Source organism: Castor canadensis, chromosome 17, assembly GCF_047511655.1.
Source record: "Castor canadensis chromosome 17, mCasCan1.hap1v2, whole genome shotgun sequence".
Taxonomy (NCBI): domain Eukaryota; kingdom Metazoa; phylum Chordata; class Mammalia; order Rodentia; family Castoridae; genus Castor; species Castor canadensis.
In genome coordinates this window covers 555,156-570,760 of record NC_133402.1, presented here as the reverse complement: position 1 = coordinate 570,760, position 15,605 = coordinate 555,156, and the positions used below count along the sequence as shown (strand labels likewise).

The 15,605-nt window shown below is 62.0% G+C and overlaps 5 protein-coding genes across 8 annotated transcripts; 2 read left to right on the top strand and 3 right to left on the bottom strand.

The window, feature by feature from the left end:
• Positions 1 to 287: 287 nt before the first annotated feature.
• Jmjd8 (jumonji domain containing 8) lies at positions 288 to 2,893 on the top strand. Its single transcript, XM_020177326.2, has 9 exons — positions 288 to 394; positions 468 to 560; positions 666 to 714; positions 784 to 880; positions 964 to 1,032; positions 1,123 to 1,242; positions 1,316 to 1,383; positions 1,462 to 1,596; positions 1,674 to 2,893. The coding sequence occupies exons 1-9, from the start codon at positions 300 to 302 to the stop codon at positions 1,752 to 1,754; spliced, it is 807 nt and encodes a 268-aa protein (XP_020032915.1). The 5' UTR covers positions 288 to 299; the 3' UTR covers positions 1,755 to 2,893.
• Stub1 (STIP1 homology and U-box containing protein 1) lies at positions 1,802 to 4,066 on the bottom strand. 2 transcript variants are annotated; one of them, XM_020177113.2, is made up of 7 exons: positions 3,794 to 4,064; positions 3,187 to 3,385; positions 2,935 to 3,100; positions 2,668 to 2,755; positions 2,470 to 2,526; positions 2,265 to 2,381; positions 1,802 to 2,185 (listed from the first exon to the last, which is right to left on the bottom strand). In XM_020177113.2, the coding sequence occupies exons 1-7, from the start codon at positions 3,950 to 3,952 to the stop codon at positions 2,060 to 2,062; spliced, it is 912 nt and encodes a 303-aa protein (XP_020032702.1). In that variant the 5' UTR covers positions 3,953 to 4,064; the 3' UTR covers positions 1,802 to 2,059. The 2 variants fall into 2 exon arrangements, with proteins under 2 accessions (XP_020032702.1, XP_073915864.1); XM_074059763.1 differs by having other exon boundaries at positions 2,470 to 2,755; positions 3,794 to 4,066.
• Positions 4,067 to 4,142: 76 nt separating this feature from the next.
• LOC109694499 (uncharacterized) lies at positions 4,143 to 5,388 on the top strand. The gene is made up of 5 exons (XM_020176473.2): positions 4,143 to 4,361; positions 4,436 to 4,529; positions 4,624 to 4,783; positions 4,858 to 5,010; positions 5,104 to 5,388. Exons 1-5 carry the CDS (start codon positions 4,234 to 4,236, stop codon positions 5,265 to 5,267), a joined length of 699 nt encoding a protein of 232 aa, XP_020032062.1. The 5' UTR covers positions 4,143 to 4,233; the 3' UTR covers positions 5,268 to 5,388.
• Positions 5,389 to 5,575: 187 nt separating this feature from the next.
• On the bottom strand, positions 5,576 to 8,316 carry Rhbdl1 (rhomboid like 1). 3 transcript variants are annotated; one of them, XM_074059760.1, is made up of 8 exons: positions 8,106 to 8,316; positions 7,497 to 7,658; positions 7,068 to 7,292; positions 6,843 to 6,991; positions 6,580 to 6,692; positions 6,394 to 6,494; positions 6,249 to 6,309; positions 5,576 to 6,032 (listed from the first exon to the last, which is right to left on the bottom strand). In XM_074059760.1, exons 1-8 carry the CDS (start codon positions 8,142 to 8,144, stop codon positions 5,629 to 5,631), a joined length of 1,254 nt encoding a protein of 417 aa, XP_073915861.1. In that variant the 5' UTR covers positions 8,145 to 8,316; the 3' UTR covers positions 5,576 to 5,628. The 3 variants fall into 3 exon arrangements, with proteins under 3 accessions (XP_073915861.1, XP_073915863.1, XP_020032081.1); XM_074059762.1 differs by lacking the exon at positions 8,106 to 8,316 and adding an exon at positions 7,879 to 8,097; XM_020176492.2 differs by having other exon boundaries at positions 5,754 to 6,168; positions 8,106 to 8,310.
• A 1,402-nt stretch (positions 8,317 to 9,718) lies between these two features.
• Positions 9,719 to 15,500, bottom strand: Rhot2 (ras homolog family member T2). The gene is made up of 19 exons (XM_020177125.2): positions 15,349 to 15,500; positions 15,192 to 15,250; positions 15,021 to 15,102; positions 14,890 to 14,933; positions 13,806 to 13,859; positions 13,430 to 13,482; positions 13,245 to 13,353; positions 12,994 to 13,095; positions 12,775 to 12,873; positions 12,557 to 12,665; positions 12,350 to 12,470; positions 11,924 to 12,008; positions 11,708 to 11,850; positions 11,532 to 11,632; positions 11,324 to 11,454; positions 11,120 to 11,200; positions 10,850 to 10,972; positions 10,558 to 10,760; positions 9,719 to 10,264 (listed from the first exon to the last, which is right to left on the bottom strand). Exons 1-19 carry the CDS (start codon positions 15,383 to 15,385, stop codon positions 10,138 to 10,140), a joined length of 1,863 nt encoding a protein of 620 aa, XP_020032714.1. The 5' UTR covers positions 15,386 to 15,500; the 3' UTR covers positions 9,719 to 10,137.
• Between the last annotated feature and the right edge of the window lie 105 nt (positions 15,501 to 15,605).

Here is a 15,605-nt window from a genome sequence, read left to right as displayed (position 1 = left end):
GGGTGACATTGCCGTGGTAACTTAAGGCGGCGAAGGGCCGCCGGGTGGGATCTTTTCGCTTGTGGAAAAGCCCCTTCCGGGGGCGGGATAAGTGGGTCCGCTTCCGGGTCCTGTGACGGCGCCCAGCAGTTGCCACGACGATGGAGCGGCCAGCCAATGGTGCGCCGGCTGGCGCGGGCTGAGCACTTCCGGGGGCGGGATAAGTGGGTCCGCTTCCGGGTCCTGTGACGGCGCCCAGCAGTTGCCACGACGATGGAGCGGCCAGCCAATGGTGCGCCGGCTGGCGCGCGGCGGCGATCATGGCGTGGGGAGGGCAGCCGCGCCCGTTGCTGGCGCTGTGGCTGCTGGCGGCCCTGGCTCGATCCGGCTCCGGGGAGGCGGGCGACGGGGGGTGGTGAGCGGTGGCGAGATGAAGGGCGGCGGGCGGCGGGCCGCAGGAGAGCGGGGCTGACCTGGTGTGTCTGCAGGCGGCGGGCCGGGCCGGGGGCGGCGGCCGTGGAGGAAGAGCGCTGTACGGTGGAGCGCCGCGCCGACCTCACCTACGCTGAGTTTATGCAGCAGTAAGTGTCCACCGCGCCGCCCAGGCCCAGCAGCCTGGGCCGTCCCCGGTGCTCTGATGGAGGCGGCAGCGCACACGGCCCGACCTCTGCCCTCCCTCTCCGCAGCTACGCCTTCCTCAGGCCCGTCATCCTGCAGGGGCTCACGAACAACTCGGTGAGTGCTCGCACCCTTCGCGGCCAACCAGCCCTGTTTGGCAGCTAAACCCTCTCCTGACCTCCGCAGAGGTTCCGGGCTCTGTGCTCCCGAGAAAGGTTGCTGGCCTCATTTGGGGACAACGTGATTCGGCTGAGCACTGCCAACACCTACTCTTACCAGAAAGGTGAGCTACCGAACCCCTTGGGGCCCGCCTGCCAGCATCCTGAAGGCAGGACCAGCCTTTCCTGACCAGCGTCTTTCCCGCAGTGGACCTGCCCTTCCAGGAATATGTGGAGCGGCTACTGCACCCTCAGAACCCCACCTCCCTGGGCAATGGTGAGCCAGACCTGGGCAACGGTGGGGGTGTGGCGTTTAGGAGTACCTAAATGCCAAGATCCCTGCCCCCTTTGTGTTTTCTGTTGTTAGATACCCTTTACTTTTTTGGGGACAACAACTTCACCGAGTGGGCATCGCTCTTTCGGCACTACTCCCCACCCCCATTTCGTCTCCTGGGGACCACTCCTGCTTACAGCTTTGGAATCGCAGGTAGGTGCTCCTCTGGACCAGGGACCTGGGGAGGCCAGAGCAGGTTAAATTTGGTTGCTTCTTAACTCCACAGGAGCTGGTTCTGGAGTACCCTTCCATTGGCACGGGCCTGGGTTCTCAGAGGTGATCTATGGCCGTAAGGTCAGTACAGGGTGGGAACTTAGGCTTGGGGCTTGCTAACCGTAATACAGAATAGTGACCTTACACTTGTGTCCCCAGCGCTGGTTTCTTTACCCTCCTGAAAAGACACCTGAGTTTCATCCCAACAAAACCACACTGGCCTGGCTCCAGGACACGTACCCAGCCCTGGCACCATCTGCACGGCCCCTAGAGTGCACCATACGGGCTGGTGAGGTCAGTGACTGGCAGGAGGGGGCCAGGCCAGGCTGAAAGGCCCACAAATAATACCTGTACTCCATCCCTTCCACCAGGTGCTGTATTTCCCTGACCGCTGGTGGCATGCCACACTCAACCTGGACACCAGTGTCTTCATTTCTACCTTTCTTGGCTAAGCCAGAGCTGACAGCTGGCGAGCTCGTCACACCAGCACGTGCCCACATAGTGCTCACAGATTTTATTACAGGACAGTGGCAGCAGCAGTAGCCTAACCCAACCCACCCTCACCTGCTTTTCCAGCCCAGAAGGAGGATGGGAGGCTCACTGCCCAGCAAGGGCTATGCTGAGAGGAGGAGCAGTCCAGAGCCCGCCAGCAGAACTGATGAGGCAGGCCTAAGGACACAAACTATGTACAAGGACTAGGGCTCTCGTCCCAGAATGCTTCTGGGCCAGGGAGCCAGGCAAGGCAGGGCACGAGGTCTCAGTAGTCCTCTACCCAACCGTTCTCAGAGATGAACGCGTCGATGACTTCCTTCATAGCCAGGTTGGGGATGAGCTGTTCCTGGGTCAGGGGGCTCCGGGTCACAGGGTCAAAGTGGCCCACACGCTGCAGTGGCAACAGGGTCAGGGTGCTTAGTTGGTGGGACTGCACCTCTGGCTCTGTTCCCGAGGCCCATGGCCCTTACCTGTAAGTGCTCCTCAATGTCCTTGCGGTCATAGGTGATACCGCTTGGCGTGATACAGGGTTCCCGCATCAGCTCAAAGCTGATCTTGCCACACAGGTAATCAGGGATATCTCGCTTCTGTAGCACATGGGGACAACATGAGGAACCAGAAAGGGGCACTGCTCCAACATCTGCTATTCACAGACCTCAGGAAATAGTTGCTCACCTTTCTTTTCTCGTCCACCTGAGAGAAAAGCTCGTCCATGTCTGCCATGTATTTGTCCTGTGAATAATTGAGCACCGCATGTGGGCCACTCATGTCTCCACCATGCAAACCCACACACCCGATATGAGCTGGGGCACCTTCATGCCATACACACATGCACACACACAGACCCAGGCATGGGCCAGGAGGCACCCTCACGTGCTTGGCCTCGATGCAGGCCTGCTGGGCCCGGATGTGGCCATCATCCTCTTCACCCTCATGGTTCCTCTGACACTCTTCCAGCTCCCTGGGGGTTAACCAGGAGCTGGTCAGAGATAGACCTGACCAGAAGACATCAGAGTCCACCCTATCTCAGGCCCCCTTCCCCCTCATCTTCCTGTGTGGCACTGTTGGCCTTTAATAAACACCTGTGCTGGTGACTCAGCGCCAACCTATGAAAGGGTAGTCTGGCGGGGGAGGGCCTACCTCTCACGCTCAGCTGCGATGAGCCTAGTGAGGTAGGAGTGCAGCTCGCTCTCCTGGTGAATGCGCCGCTCCTCGATGCTGTTCCAGCGCTTCTTCTTAGCAATGCGCAGAGCGCTAGGGATGTCATCCCCAAAGTTGAGCCGCTGCTCCTTGGCCAGGCTGTAGGCTGGAGGAGTGGAGACTTCAGGTCACACTGGCCAGTCGGCCCTTCTGGCCCTAGGTGCCCCACCACTAGGCAGCTTGTTAGCCCACCTCGCTGCAGATTGGCGATAGCCTCATCATAGCTCTCCATCTCCAGCTGGCACTGCCCCAAGAAGAAGTGCGCCTTCACAGACTGCCCGTCCAGCTCCAGGGCACGCCGGCAGTCAGCCAGCGCCTGTTCAGGCTGCTGCATCTTCAAGTAGCACAGGGCCCGATTGGTGTAGTACACTGCTACCAAAGGGTTCCGGGTCTGGGGACCAAGGCCAGGCAGCATGAGGGTGTGGGCTCGGCCAGCCCCTCCAAGCTTACCAAGCTGACATCCCGAAGACCCAGGTCTTGTCCCAGCTTTGGGGCCCATGGCTGGAACCAAGACACTGGCGGTTTCTCAGTTGTCAGAGCCCTTAAGTTCTGAGTCCACCCTCTGAGCTCCAGACCTGTGGAGCTCCCGGCTTTGGGTTTGGGGGCCCTAGTACACCTGCCTCGATCGCGCGTCCCACCCGCCAGTTCCTGGGCAACCAGTAGTGGGCCGGAGAGCCGCGGCCCGGGCGCCTGTGGGACAAGCTCGCCACAAGTCTTCGCGGCCCAAGTCCCCGCAGGGACGGCGGGGCTGGCGGGGCTGGGAGGCGCGCCGGGCCCCGCCCCCGCCCCGCGCACTCACGATGGCGCGGCCGTAGCAGGCCGCCGCCTCCGGATACTTGCGGCCCACGAAAAGCCGGTTGCCCTGCTCCTTGAGCTCCTGCGCACTCGGGCTCTTTTCGGGGCTGCCGCCGCCGGCGCCTAGCCGCGCGCCACCCTCCTTCTCCTCCTTGCCCTTCATGGCGCCGCGCGGCACGGCTTGGGCTCCGCGCCCGGCCGCCCAAGCTACCGCAGCCCGCGCCGCGATCCTCTCGGACGGGTCCGGCGATCGGTCACCGGAACTTCCGGCGCGGGGCGGGGCCGGCGGGAAGACACGTGAACGCGGGCGGGGCCGCGCGGCCGACAGACCCGGGGCGCGGCGCACCGACGCTCCCGCCGCGCTCTCGTCGCGTCCTGCCCCTCTGCCTAGCGTCACCTAGGCCACGCCCCATTGCTCTTAGCCCCGCCCCCCACCGCGCGAACATGGCGGCCTCCAGCGGGCTGTGGGGCTCTGAGGACCCCAGCCGCTGGGCCGCCGTCCTGGCGCGCCACGGAGCGGTGTTACGGGCGCGCTCGGGAGCACGGGGGCGGCTGGAAGCACTGGACCGCTGGTAGGGCGGCGGGGATGAGGGAGCGGGTAGGGTGGGTGTCCCGTGGCCCAGACTCCACTCACGCGCCTTCCCAGGTATAGGGAGGAGCTGCCTGCGGCCATTAAGGGCCGAGCGCAGAAGCACGTGACACGAGAGGAGCTGCAGCAGCTGCTGGCGTGGAAGCTGGCGGTGAGGGGCGGGGCCTCGGGGGTGTGGTCGAGGGGCGGGGCCTCCTCCCTGGCGGGGTCTGGCACCAGGGCCCCTCTGATCCCACCGCCCGCAGAGGGGTCGCTTCCGGCCGCGTCTCCAGCAGCTGGTGGCCGCCAACTCCCCGGAGCTGGTCGTGCAGCGCTCGGCCACTGCCTTCAGCCTCCTGCCGGACGTGCGCGCGGCAGTCACCGAGCTGTGCGCGCTCCGCGGCGTGGGCCCCGCCACCGCTTCTGGTGAGTAGGAAGAGTTGGGGGCGTGTCGCGCGACCCCTAGATTGTCCCTAGAGCTGCCCCTTCACTGCCTGCAGCCGTCCTGGCGGTCGGAGCCCCTGAGGTGGCAGCCTTCATGTCTGATGAAGCGGTTGCCGGAGTACCCGGCCTGCCAGCTCTGCAGTACACCCTTAAGCACTACCTGCTGTACCTGAGCCAGGTACGAGAGCGTGCTGCAGCCCTGAGCCAAGGTGAGCGAAGTGCTGGTGGGCTGGGATCCAGAATCCCAGTTAGGTTGGGTGACTGGCATCCCTGGACCCTAAAGTCCCTGTGGTCTTCACTAGCCAGTGCCTCAGGACTGTGGACTCCTCACCTTGTAGAGACAGCACTGTGGACCTGGGTCGTGGGGCAGAAGCTGTGTCCCAACCTGATGCCTGAACTCAGCCCCAGCCAAGCCACCCAACAGGACACTAGGCCTGCCAGGAAGCATAGGACCCAGGCCAAGTGAACTTGATTGGCCCAGGGTCTGTACCCCGCCACAAGCCCTCAGCCCACCGGACTCTATGGACGACAGGCTGCTGGGGTGTTATAGGAGAGAGCTCAATAAACACTTGCTGAATTCAGCCTGATCAGGAGGACCCTAGTCCCCACTTCTGCATTAGATATGGGCCTCTGCCCAGCAGGAATAACCTTTAGCATCTCACTTCAGTTGCAGAGGTGAAAAGGGGAAGGAAGCCCAGGCCCTCCTGGAGGGTAGAGATCTGTCATATTGGAGGGGGTGAGCAAACAAGCCTCTAGAGCCCCAGGACAGCTACCTAGTGCCATGTAAAATATTTATTCATTCTCCAAAAAGGCTCAGACTGCAAGTCTTAGGGGTGGGGACAGGGCTCTCCTCCGGGGCCACTTTCAAAGATGTCTACCCAGCTCTGGCCCAGCAGCCCTCCCCCCCAAGCCTGGGAGGGGGCAGCCAGGGCTGCACTAAAGCCTGGCCTCAACTGGGTGGACCACGGGGCCCACCTGCTCCCACAGGGAGAGGCAGCCCTGAGAAGTCCATTCTCATAGGGTAGGCATGCAGGCCCACCTGGTGGCCAGACCACTGCATGCCACGTCCCAGCCCATGTGGCTGCGGGGAGCGGGTCAGGGCGGTGGGGGGATATGGGCGCCCAGCAGGTCGTAGGCAAAGATGTTCCAGAAGATGGCGAAGAGCAGGAAGGTGCCATAGGCAAGCAGCACCACCCACCAGCCGCACTGGTCCTGCAGGCGCTCCTCGTAGCTGCGCAGGATGGTGAGGCCCATGCTCACCCCTACCACCGCACCAGCCAGGTGCGCCATGAAGCTGGGTTGTGGGCCCGAGGCAGGCAGTGGTGGGGAGAAGCGCAGCCACACAGCCCGGCCCACCTCGGAGCTCACTGCAGAGGGAGCGACAGGTGGGAGGTTCCCTGTCTGCAGGTTGAGGGCCCCCCAACCCCCCACCTGGCCCCCTACTCACTGCACACCAGGGCCAGCACCATCCGCAGCAGCTTGTAGGGACACCTCATCCCAGCCCAGTTCTGATGAGGGCATACAGAGAGAGAGGCTGTGAAGCACACCAGATGGGTCCCATCCCACACCCCCATCCTGGGCAGCCCCATTACCATGACAACGTTGGCCAGGTGTGCTGAGCACAGGGCATAGACCCCACCAGAGCCCCCCACCACAGGGGCCCGCATGTCAGTGATGGAGACAGTCAGGGAGCCTGTATGGATAAAAGGTATAAGGTCACAGCTGGCCAGTGAGGTGGGCAAGCACTCCCCCACATCCCCACATCCGCACCATCTCACCTGCCAGCACACCTGCCAGGTAGAGCAGGCTGATTCGGAGCAGGCCGTGCACCATCTCCAAGGGCACTCCAATCATCAGCTGCAGGAGGGCGTTGAACCCCAGCTGCTCCAGGCTGGCCACATGGGCAAACAGGCACCAGGGGATGGAACCAACTGTGTGGCCCACCAATCCCCAGGCCCGCCTCAAACCTCTGCATCTCCCCCTTGTGAAGTTAATGGGTAGGGCTGTGGAGGTGGGCTCACCCAGTCAGCATCCCACTCACCCGACATGCATGAACATGTAGGTGAGGAAGCGCCAGGCGCGAGCACGGTGCCCAGGGTGGTACACCAGGGGGCTCTTCATGTACTCGGGGTGGTAGGTCTGCAGCACCCACTTGTTGAAGTGCGCCCCATAGCACAGGAACACGATGATCTGGGGACATGAGTGTTAGGGCTGGTCAAAGCCATGGACTCGGGAGGCCCCCAGGACAGCGGGTGGGCAGGCCCACCTGGGCAAGGGTGACAGAGGCCATGAACACAGGGGGTGGGCAGCTGCGGTGCCGGTAGAAATACCAGCGGCGGTCCACCTCACAGGGCAGGATCTCATAGGCCACGTAGCGCACAAACCGCTTGTAGACACCCAGGCCCGGCTCATCCAGCGGCCCGTCCCGGGGCAGTGCCCGCTGTCCGTTAGCAATGGCCCGCTTGAAGCTGCTGGAGCGCTTGCTGCTGATCTGAGGGTGTGGGGGGAGGGGAACAGGGGCCTGAGATGGGCTATGGTTTCACTTCCACAGCACCCCTGCTCTCCCGGGGTCTTAGGCCTGCCCCACAGTCCTCCCCAGTGAGGGAGGTCCCCTGCCCACCCTGCTCTGGCTATGGCACTCTTCCTGCCCAAGCCTGAGCCCTGCCCTTGTTGCCCACACGCCCGTGGCACTGACCAGGTCCACCAGCTCCTGGTAGCAGACCTGGCCCCGCTCGTTGCTCTGGGCCAGGGCCACCAGCATGTCCAACTTGGCAGGATCGAGGGGCAGCTCATGGCTGTGCACCAGACCAGCAAAGGTGTCCGCTCCAATGAAGCCTGTGTTCTCAGGGTCCAGCTGCTGTGGTGGGGGAGTCACAGGCCAAGGGCTGAGGGCGGGTCGGCTGGACCACGGGCCTAAACCATGCTGGCTGGGAGCAGAAGGCTCCTGGCCAGGACCTTCACGCCCGCCAGTGCCTGGCTGCTGGGACCAGCTTGTTCCCAGTCTCTGCCAAGGCAAGCTCCAGGGTCCCAGGAGCCCTCGGTTCCCCAGGGCTTCCCCCATCTCATTTCCACCTTACCTCTCGGGAGGGAGTGGCTCCAGATCTGAGGACAACCACCCTTCCGCCATTCTCTCCTCAGAAGCAGGCGGAGCCAGCCCTTCCCCGGGGTCAAGGTCGTGCAAGGAGGGGGCTTAGAAAGCGACTGCCCGGAGGGGCGCTCAGGGAGTCTGGTCCCTCCTCCCAGCCTGGCGCGCGGCGGCAGAAAGGACCCGCCTGCGGCAGTGCCAGTCTCCAACCTCACGCACCTGCTCCTGGATGAGCTGCAGCAGCGAGCTCCTGTCCATAGAGCCGGGCCGGGGGCCGGGGTCGGCCGAGGCCGGGAGGGGCTTCTCTGCGGACCTCTCCGCTCCGCCCCGGCCGGCCCGCTCCGCCTGCTCTGCTCTGCGCGCGCCTCGCTCGGGTCGCGTCACGGAGACACCCGCCCGGCGCACACGCGCACGCGCCGCCTTGGCGCATACCCCAGGCGGAACCGGCCCCCTCCGAACACCTTGTCCCCGGGCCCCGCCCCCGTTCGTGCACAGTTCCAGGGCTCCGCGCTTACGGAAACCCCTCCTACTAGATAGCACCTGGGAAACTGAGTTACGGGGAGACACCTAAACCCTTCCCAGGGGCGGGGTTGGAGGGGGGGCACAGCTCAAGTGGCTGCTTAGCGTACGCAAGGCCCTGAGCTCAAACCCCAGCCGCCCAAAGAAAATAAAACAACAACAAAAAAACCCAAAGACCCTTCACACTCCCTCCCAGCCCTCCTGGGCTCCGGGCAGGTGTCACCTCCTGGAAGCCTTCCCTGACCACTCTGTCGTGATCCTCCAGGCTGCAACCCTGTGCACACTGCAGTCCACTTGCTCTTTAGGTGGGGCTGTGTTTTGCGGCAAAGAGGCCCCAGGGTCCAGACGCCAGCTGATAGAGGTGAATGACCTGCCGCAGGTGCCCGCTGCTCCTGCCCTTGCTCAGACTGACCAGTACCAACCCACAGGAACACATTCCTGAGACTTAGAGGCTCCTGCCACTCCTATCCTCCAGCCCCAAAGCACCAAAGCACCAAGGCTGGGAACAAGAGGCATCCAGGCAGAATCATGGAAAGCAGAACAGGAGTCATCAAAAGCCAAAAGCAGGGCTGCTCACGGGGAGGACAAGCAGATCCCACAATGGAGGTGACTGAGCAACAGGGTGCGTAACCACGGCAACACCCCCAGCACCACTCAAAACTGTTACAGATGCAGTGCACCATCACTTTCGGACCTCAAGGGACTACAGCAGAATAGCAGAGAGCCGAGGACCTGTGGATGGTCAATGGGGCTGGGAGGTTGGAGGATCTTCTGGGGCCGCCCTCAGACCCTCAAAATCAAGGATTCCCGTGGGACAGGTAGTACTCGGGGCAGGGGAAGAAGTGAAAGGTCACAGGAATGTGGCCTTGGGGGGCATGAGGCCACACTGTGGGCTCAGCCCCACCCCAAACTGGCCCTCCCCTCTGCATGAAGGGTGTGATTTCCTCAGGCCTGGGCTCTATGGCTCTCCCTTCCTTGTGGAAGCCCAGGTTCTCAGTACAGCCAGGCTGGGTGCTGAGGTCTGGGGAGCAGCAGTGCTGAGGGACCCCCAGTCCTAGAAAAGGGTATTAGAAGGACCTTAGATGGTGGGGGCAGCTACATTCCCAGAGAACCCACTGTTAACCCCAAGACATTGATGGATGCTGAGGATCCTGGCCCCTCCACAGCTACTCACATTGGCCCCAGTGAGGCCTTGGGAACGGGACCAGGAAAGGAAGGAGCAGTGGGGGAGGAGGTGGGTCAGTTGTCATTTCCCGCACACACCAAGACAAATATTCAAGAAAAGCTGTTTTCAGAGACCAAGATCCAACAAATGGAAAAGACGAGTGAAGTTTAATTGAGAAACCCAATCTCTCGTGTTCTGTGGTAGGTGCACTGTGGACAAGGATCCAAATTCCACAGAAAGGTCAGGGCTACAGTCTTCCACTCACTCCCTACCCTGAACACCACCTCTGGCCCCAGCATACTCACTGGTCACCCACAGCCAGGAAGGAGGGGTAAAGCCCTGAGAATTCTAGGTCTGGGGTCACTGGCTGCCTTACCTATGGCCCCCCACTGGGTACACCTTCCACCTCCACCCTCAGATTCAGCAGGAGCCAGGGCAGGACATGGCAGAACAGATTCCTGCCATGGTAGCCAGTTGTTGGAAGCAAATTTAGCAGGGACCCCACATCAGTGACCTGGGGGCCTTGTGGTCCAGGCCTGCGAGTGGGGGGTGGGGCACAGAGGGGCATCATCGGCTCTTGACCAGGACCCTGTACAGAGAGAAGCTGAGGACTGTGGCCACGGCAGCCCCGATAGCCACCAACATCCCCCGGAGCCAGAAAGAGGTGGGGTGCAGCTCTGTATGGACCAGGTGTCTGTGGGAGAGAGGGGCACTCAGGGCCATGCCGGCATACTTGTTACTGCAAACCCCTTCACAGACCAGGCTGCGGGGCTGTGCCTAGCACAGCTCTGGGGGCCACGGGCCCCCTCTGCAGCTCTGAGCCACAGACTCTCCTGAAGTTCTGGGCCATACATGGACCTCCCCCACCCACTGCAGCTCTGGTGCCAGCAGCTTGTCCTGACACCTGCACACCTGACAACAGGCATGGCTTGAGCCCTAGGATAAGCCAGGACACCCTGTCCCCAAGGCTGTGGTGTGGGTACCCACGGGAATGTAGCCATGGTGGCAAGCCGGGTGAAGATGTCAGTGCTGGGCTGGGACCGGCCAGCGCAGGAGAATGGGGTGGGGGCAGGCAGCCGGTGCCTGCGGCAGAACTCAGCTGGTGACAGGCCTGGTGGGATGACACCTTCTGGCAGGTCAGCCTTGGAGGAGACGAACAGGCAGGGGGTCTGTCCATCCATATAATGGTGCTATGGAGGAGGGGCACATGAGGGCTGGGCTCACTGGTCTGCCAGCCCCGTGGCTGGGCTCCTCCCCCAGGGCCCAAGCCCAGCCTTGCCTTGTAGACACTGGCACAGTGTGCAAAGGACGTAGGGTCACTGCCATCAAACATCAAGCAGGCGACATCACAGGTGGCATCCGGAGAGGTGGCCAGCAAGCTGTCTGCGCCCACTTCACACAGCTGGGACACACGGTAGCTTCAGGGGCACTCCCAAAGACTAGGTGCCCAGAGGGCTGCCCTGGGACAGTGCCACCAGATGGGGGGCAGGGAAACGTGGGGTGTCCCAAGTCCGCCCTCTGGGACAAGGGCATGGCCCCTGACACTCACAATCAGGTACTTCTCCTGCCCGTTGACCCGCACCGTGTTGATGGCATGGACAGGAGGCTCCTTAGGGAACTCCCTGGCTTCCTGGTACAAAGGAGGCAAGAAGGACATGTGGACGCTCACTGGTCACAAGGCTCCCCACAATGCCTTTCGCTGCCCTCTGGAGTCCCCAGGTGAGGTGGGGTCCAGGCCTCCACAGATGCTCACCACCAGGCTGTGGCCAAGGAACGCTTGCAGGAAGGCGGACTTGCCCACTCCCTGGGCCCCCACCACCTTGCACATGAGGACATTGCGCTGTGTCTGTCCCTTTTCCTGGTCCAACCTCTTCTCACGGGTGACTATAACAACAAACTCAGGTGAGAGGGTCTCCCATGGAGGGGCTGCGCCCAGGATATGATGAGGGTGGGTGCCCCACCTGTGATGGCCTGGGCCTGGGAGTCCTGCTCGCAGAGGGTAGGGTAGCCCAGGTAGCCAAGGTGTGCAAGGCAGCGCTGAACGTCCAGGTAGGTCACCAGGCTGGGGGTAGGTGGCACAGTGTCACAAGAAAGGCAGGTATGGGCAGTGTGAGAAGGAGGTGAAGGCTGTACTTACGTCCACTGACAGAGGTATCCATGCAGGGAGAGCCGACCAGCCTCAGTGTGGACTGTGTGCGGGAGCTCGGGGCCCCATGGGGCCACTGGGAACACACTATAGAGGCTCTGCAGCTCTGAAGGTGAGAGAGCACCGTCATGGTCCTATGGGAAGAAGGGCTACAGTGACATGTGCTAGTGGGAGTGGCAGTGGGCTGGTAGGGGCTGTGGTGCTCACCTGGTCGTGCTTCTCAAATATCCGCTGCACAAATTGGTAACCACGGTGATTGAGCTCAGTGCTACAGCCAGGGGGCACATGGAGCCTGCAGGGATACCATGGCCATCTGGCACACCTGTTGTCACCCTACTGACCCTGTCTGTGCAGATGAGCCCCCCACTCCCCAGTGGACCCTACAGCCCCTTCCCATCCCATAGCTGGGGCCAGGCAAGGAGGGTAACCATGGGCTCAACTGTGTGGGCATCCCAGCTGGAATCGACAGGTCACCAGGGCCCTCATGTGGGTCTATCTGCCATGTAGCCCAGTGCTCTGTGAACACTGAAGGGTTCTGGGCAGACCCGCGCTAGGAGACTCAATCCCAGACAGGCCTGCTAAGTGGAATCCACCCCAGGAAGGTGAGCCCAAAGCCGCCTGCCTGCCACTCACGGAGGGAAGAGGTAGTCAGCCGTCAGCTCAAGGGCATCACTATAACCAAAGCGCCGCAATATGGTCCATGTGGTCTCGTGCCGGCCACGCTGGATGAAGAGTGTGTTCAGGAAGAGGAAGCCTGTGCCAGAACAGAGGAGGGCTGGCACCCAACACCAACCAGTCCACTCCCCACACAACAGGCACAGGCAGGGAATCCAGGCTCACCCTCCAGGGTTAGCCGATCATCCCTCACGCCACCTGCCACATTCTTGCACACCACCCTCTTCACATCCTCCAGGGCCTGTGGAGCCAGGGGGTGGCCGAAGCAAGACTTCTGCCTCCGAGAGGAAGTTGCCTTAGATCAGCCAGCTGCCCCACACTGCCAGGTCTCATCACTGAGGGCAGTTGGGGCCCGACAGTGGGTACTGGGGGGAGAGGCACACCTGAAAGGCATTGAGCTCCTCGTCGCTGAGCGCGTGGTCCAGGTCCTGATCCGAGAGCCTGAAGATGCGTGTGAGGGCCTGGGCGCACGCGGGCCTCAACTACAGGGATGGCAGCTTAGCACCAGGAGGCCATTATCCTACTCCCACCGTTCGCCACACTCACCAATACTCCATGCAAGCACCGGGAGAAGCAAGTGTGCGGCCCTCACCACTGCTCACCTGTTTGGCCTCGGGGTCATAGAGGGGAGCTGTGGGGTGCAGAACAGCCTTCTGAGCATAGTAAAACAGCTCTGAGATGTTCCTCAGGTGCTTGGCCGAACACTGGGAGAGTAGCATAGGCTCAGGAGGCGCCCAAGACACAGGCTCTGAGATCAGGACTGCCCCCAGCCCCCCGCCTGGAAGCTGCTACAGTCTCCACATCCCCGTCCTTGCTGGAGCCCCCACGTCTTCTCCATGTCCTCCCTGCTCACCTCCACACAGGTCTCTATCTCAGGAAACTGACTCATGATAGGCAGCACTGACTCCATGGTGCTCCCTGGCCGCAGGTCTGACTTGTTGCCCACCAGAATGATGGGCAACCTGGAAAAGAGGCCCAGATCACCAGGGGTGGCAGCTGGCAGGGCCCAGTCCCACCCACCAAGGTCTTGCTTATTACCTGGGCCTCCTCTCAGTCCTGCCATTCACCAGTGGGATCCACTTGGTTCGGATCTGAAAGGAAAAGCCTGGCCATGAGATCAGGCTGCCCCACCAGGCCCAAGGCTGTCCTGGAGCCTGCATCAGGCTCCAGGAGAAAAGGGGAGGAGAAAATCTCCCAAGCAGGCTGGAGTCCCAGGGGACTGACTGCTAGCTGAGAGATATAGGGCTCCCTGAAATGCTTGAGAGAGATAAGGCTGGTCACTAGGGGAGGGTCCACCTGAACCTCAAAGAGCAGGGTCAGTCTGCTCCCCAGGTCTGCACTGAAGACAGCTTTTGACTGAGTGAGGCACTGGTGACAAGTACCTGGCATAGGCAGTGAGCTCCCTCCTGCTCACCTTCTCAATGGTGGCCTCTTCAGACACATCATACACCACACACACCACATTTGCCTGTAGGAAGAGCAGTGAGGCACAGGGTGACCAAAGGCTGCCCACTTACTTCGGACAGCCCAGGACATTCTAGCATGTCCCAGGTGCTCAAGGCAGGACCAAGTGTGGCTCTGAGGTTTGAGAAGCCTACCCTTGCTTAGACAAACTCCTCCCCTGCTTGCTCCCAATGCAGACACCAGGTCCCAGTACCACAGCTCTGGTCAGCTGGTCCTGTGGTGCTCAAGACAGACACAACAGGCTATACACAAGAGGGCCTTTTTTTTTTTTTTTTTTAGCAGTGCTAGGGTTTGAAATCAGGGCCTCACACTTGCTAGGTAGGAACTGTACCACATGAACCACTCCACCAGCCCTTTTGTATGTTGGATATTTTCCAGATAGGGGCTCATAAGCTGTTTGCCCAGGCTGGCCTTGAACTGCAATCCTCCTGATCTCTGCTTCCTGAGTAGCTAGAATTACAGGCATGAGCCACCAGTGCCCGGCAAGAGAGCCCAATCTTGACCTCGGCTCCTCACTTTCCTCTCAGTACAATCAGCTGTATGGTGAGGGCAAAATCAAAGTGACAATGACAGAAGCACCGCTGGGCAGCTGTGGCCTGCACCTGACTGGTCATGGACACTCCTACAGTGAACATAGTAGAGGTTGCAGGGCTGGATCCAGGTACACAGGCTCTGGCAACAGGTGAGCCCTGGTCAAGACAGCACCGACTACAGCCTGGAGACCTAGCGTTGGACTACACCACAGAGCAAAGGTGGAGGGGCACAGTAGTGTTCGGTCAAGGCTGTAAAGGGCATGCAGATCGGGACACACAGGAGCAAGGTCCTTTGTCTCCCTGAGCACCACTGGGGTTCCCCACAGGAACCCTGAAGGACGTACTGTGACAGCCCCAACGACACTGAGCTGAGAGGTCACAGGAGACTTATGGGGCCAAGGACAGCCGATTAACCAGCGGGTGAAGCCGATTAGGCCCAGGTGACAGCAGCCAGCACAGGGCCCGGCTCAGCACCCTGTAGACCCTCAGGACGCCCCGCACCTTGTGAATCTCGTCCTGGAGCTCCTCCTCCGTCTGCTCGGCCTCTAGAAGGAGGGACAGAGAACCGCTGCAGAGCCGCTGCAGACCACTCCAGGTCCGCGCACCAGGCTCCGGGGCCCGCGGGGCGCTACCTGAGTAATCCACAATGTGGGTGGGCACCCTCTCTGGGGTGACATCGGCGGGGATGGTGATCTCCTCCGCGCGGGCAGGAACCTGCAAAAGGCAGGGGCCGTGAGCCCCACCCCCGCCCCGGGCCTCGCGCCTGCCCCCCACGCCCGACCCGGTCCGGCCCGGCCGCGCACCTCCTCGGGGAACTCCTCGCCCACCAGCGACAGGATCAGCGACGTCTTCCCCACCTGGGCTGCGCGAGCGGGGCGGGCAGGCGGTCAGGTGGGTCACCGAGGTCAAGGCGCCCAGCCCGCCGCCCCTCGGCCCCCCACTCGCGGCTCAGGCGCCTACCCTCGCCCAGCAAAAGGATGCGCACGTCCCGCCTCATGGCCGCCGTCCGTAGCTACTGACCCACCCTACCGCTCCCTGCTCCTCCAACCCCTTCACCCTGCCTGGCTCTCCGCCCCGCGTCCGGCCTCGCACTTCCGGTCCCCAGCCCTGCACTTGCCGGCTCTTCCGGCTCCCGCCGGTGCAGCCTCACCAGCGAGTCGGGAGGGCCAGAGCGGTCGAGTTGAGCGGCGGCGCCACCACATGGACGCACCAGACAC

Excerpts from the sequence above, each read along its gene's own strand:
- Jmjd8 (XM_020177326.2), top strand. The coding sequence starts at position 300 with ATGGCGTGGGGAGGGCAGCCGCGCCCGTTGCTGGCGCTGTGGCTGCTG. Across the intron at positions 395-467 it reads GAGGCGGGCGACGGGGGGTG|GCGGCGGGCCGGGCCGGGGG; the intron begins GTGAGCGGTGGC and ends GTGTGTCTGCAG. Across the intron at positions 1,243-1,315 it reads TTACAGCTTTGGAATCGCAG|GAGCTGGTTCTGGAGTACCC; the intron begins GTAGGTGCTCCT and ends TTAACTCCACAG.
- Rhot2 (XM_020177125.2), bottom strand. The coding sequence starts at position 15,385 with ATGAGGCGGGACGTGCGCATCCTTTTGCTGGGCGAGG. Across the intron at positions 13,483-13,805 it reads AAGAGGCCACCATTGAGAAG|ATCCGAACCAAGTGGATCCC; the intron begins GTGAGCAGGAGG and ends TTTTCCTTTCAG. Across the intron at positions 12,874-12,993 it reads ATGACCCCGAGGCCAAACAG|TTGAGGCCCGCGTGCGCCCA; the intron begins GTGAGCAGTGGT and ends CCATCCCTGTAG.
- Rhbdl1 (XM_074059760.1), bottom strand. The coding sequence starts at position 8,144 with ATGGACAGGAGCTCGCTGCTGCAGCTCATCCAGGAGCAG. Across the intron at positions 6,992-7,067 it reads CCTCTGTCACCCTTGCCCAG|ATCATCGTGTTCCTGTGCTA; the intron begins GTGGGCCTGCCC and ends TCATGTCCCCAG. Across the intron at positions 6,310-6,393 it reads ACCTGGCCAACGTTGTCATG|AACTGGGCTGGGATGAGGTG; the intron begins GTAATGGGGCTG and ends TGCCCTCATCAG.
- Stub1 (XM_074059763.1), bottom strand. The coding sequence starts at position 3,952 with ATGAAGGGCAAGGAGGAGAAGGAGGGTGGCGCGCGGCTAGGCGCCGGC. Across the intron at positions 3,386-3,793 it reads CCTGCTACGGCCGCGCCATC|ACCCGGAACCCTTTGGTAGC; the intron begins GTGAGTGCGCGG and ends CTTGGTCCCCAG. Across the intron at positions 2,756-2,934 it reads ATCGCAGCTGAGCGTGAGAG|GGAGCTGGAAGAGTGTCAGA; the intron begins GTAGGCCCTCCC and ends GTTAACCCCCAG.
- LOC109694499 (XM_020176473.2), top strand. The coding sequence starts at position 4,234 with ATGGCGGCCTCCAGCGGGCTGTGGGGCTCTGAGGACCCCAGCCGCTGG. Across the intron at positions 4,362-4,435 it reads CTGGAAGCACTGGACCGCTG|GTATAGGGAGGAGCTGCCTG; the intron begins GTAGGGCGGCGG and ends GCGCCTTCCCAG. Across the intron at positions 5,011-5,103 it reads TGCTGCAGCCCTGAGCCAAG|CCAGTGCCTCAGGACTGTGG; the intron begins GTGAGCGAAGTG and ends GGTCTTCACTAG.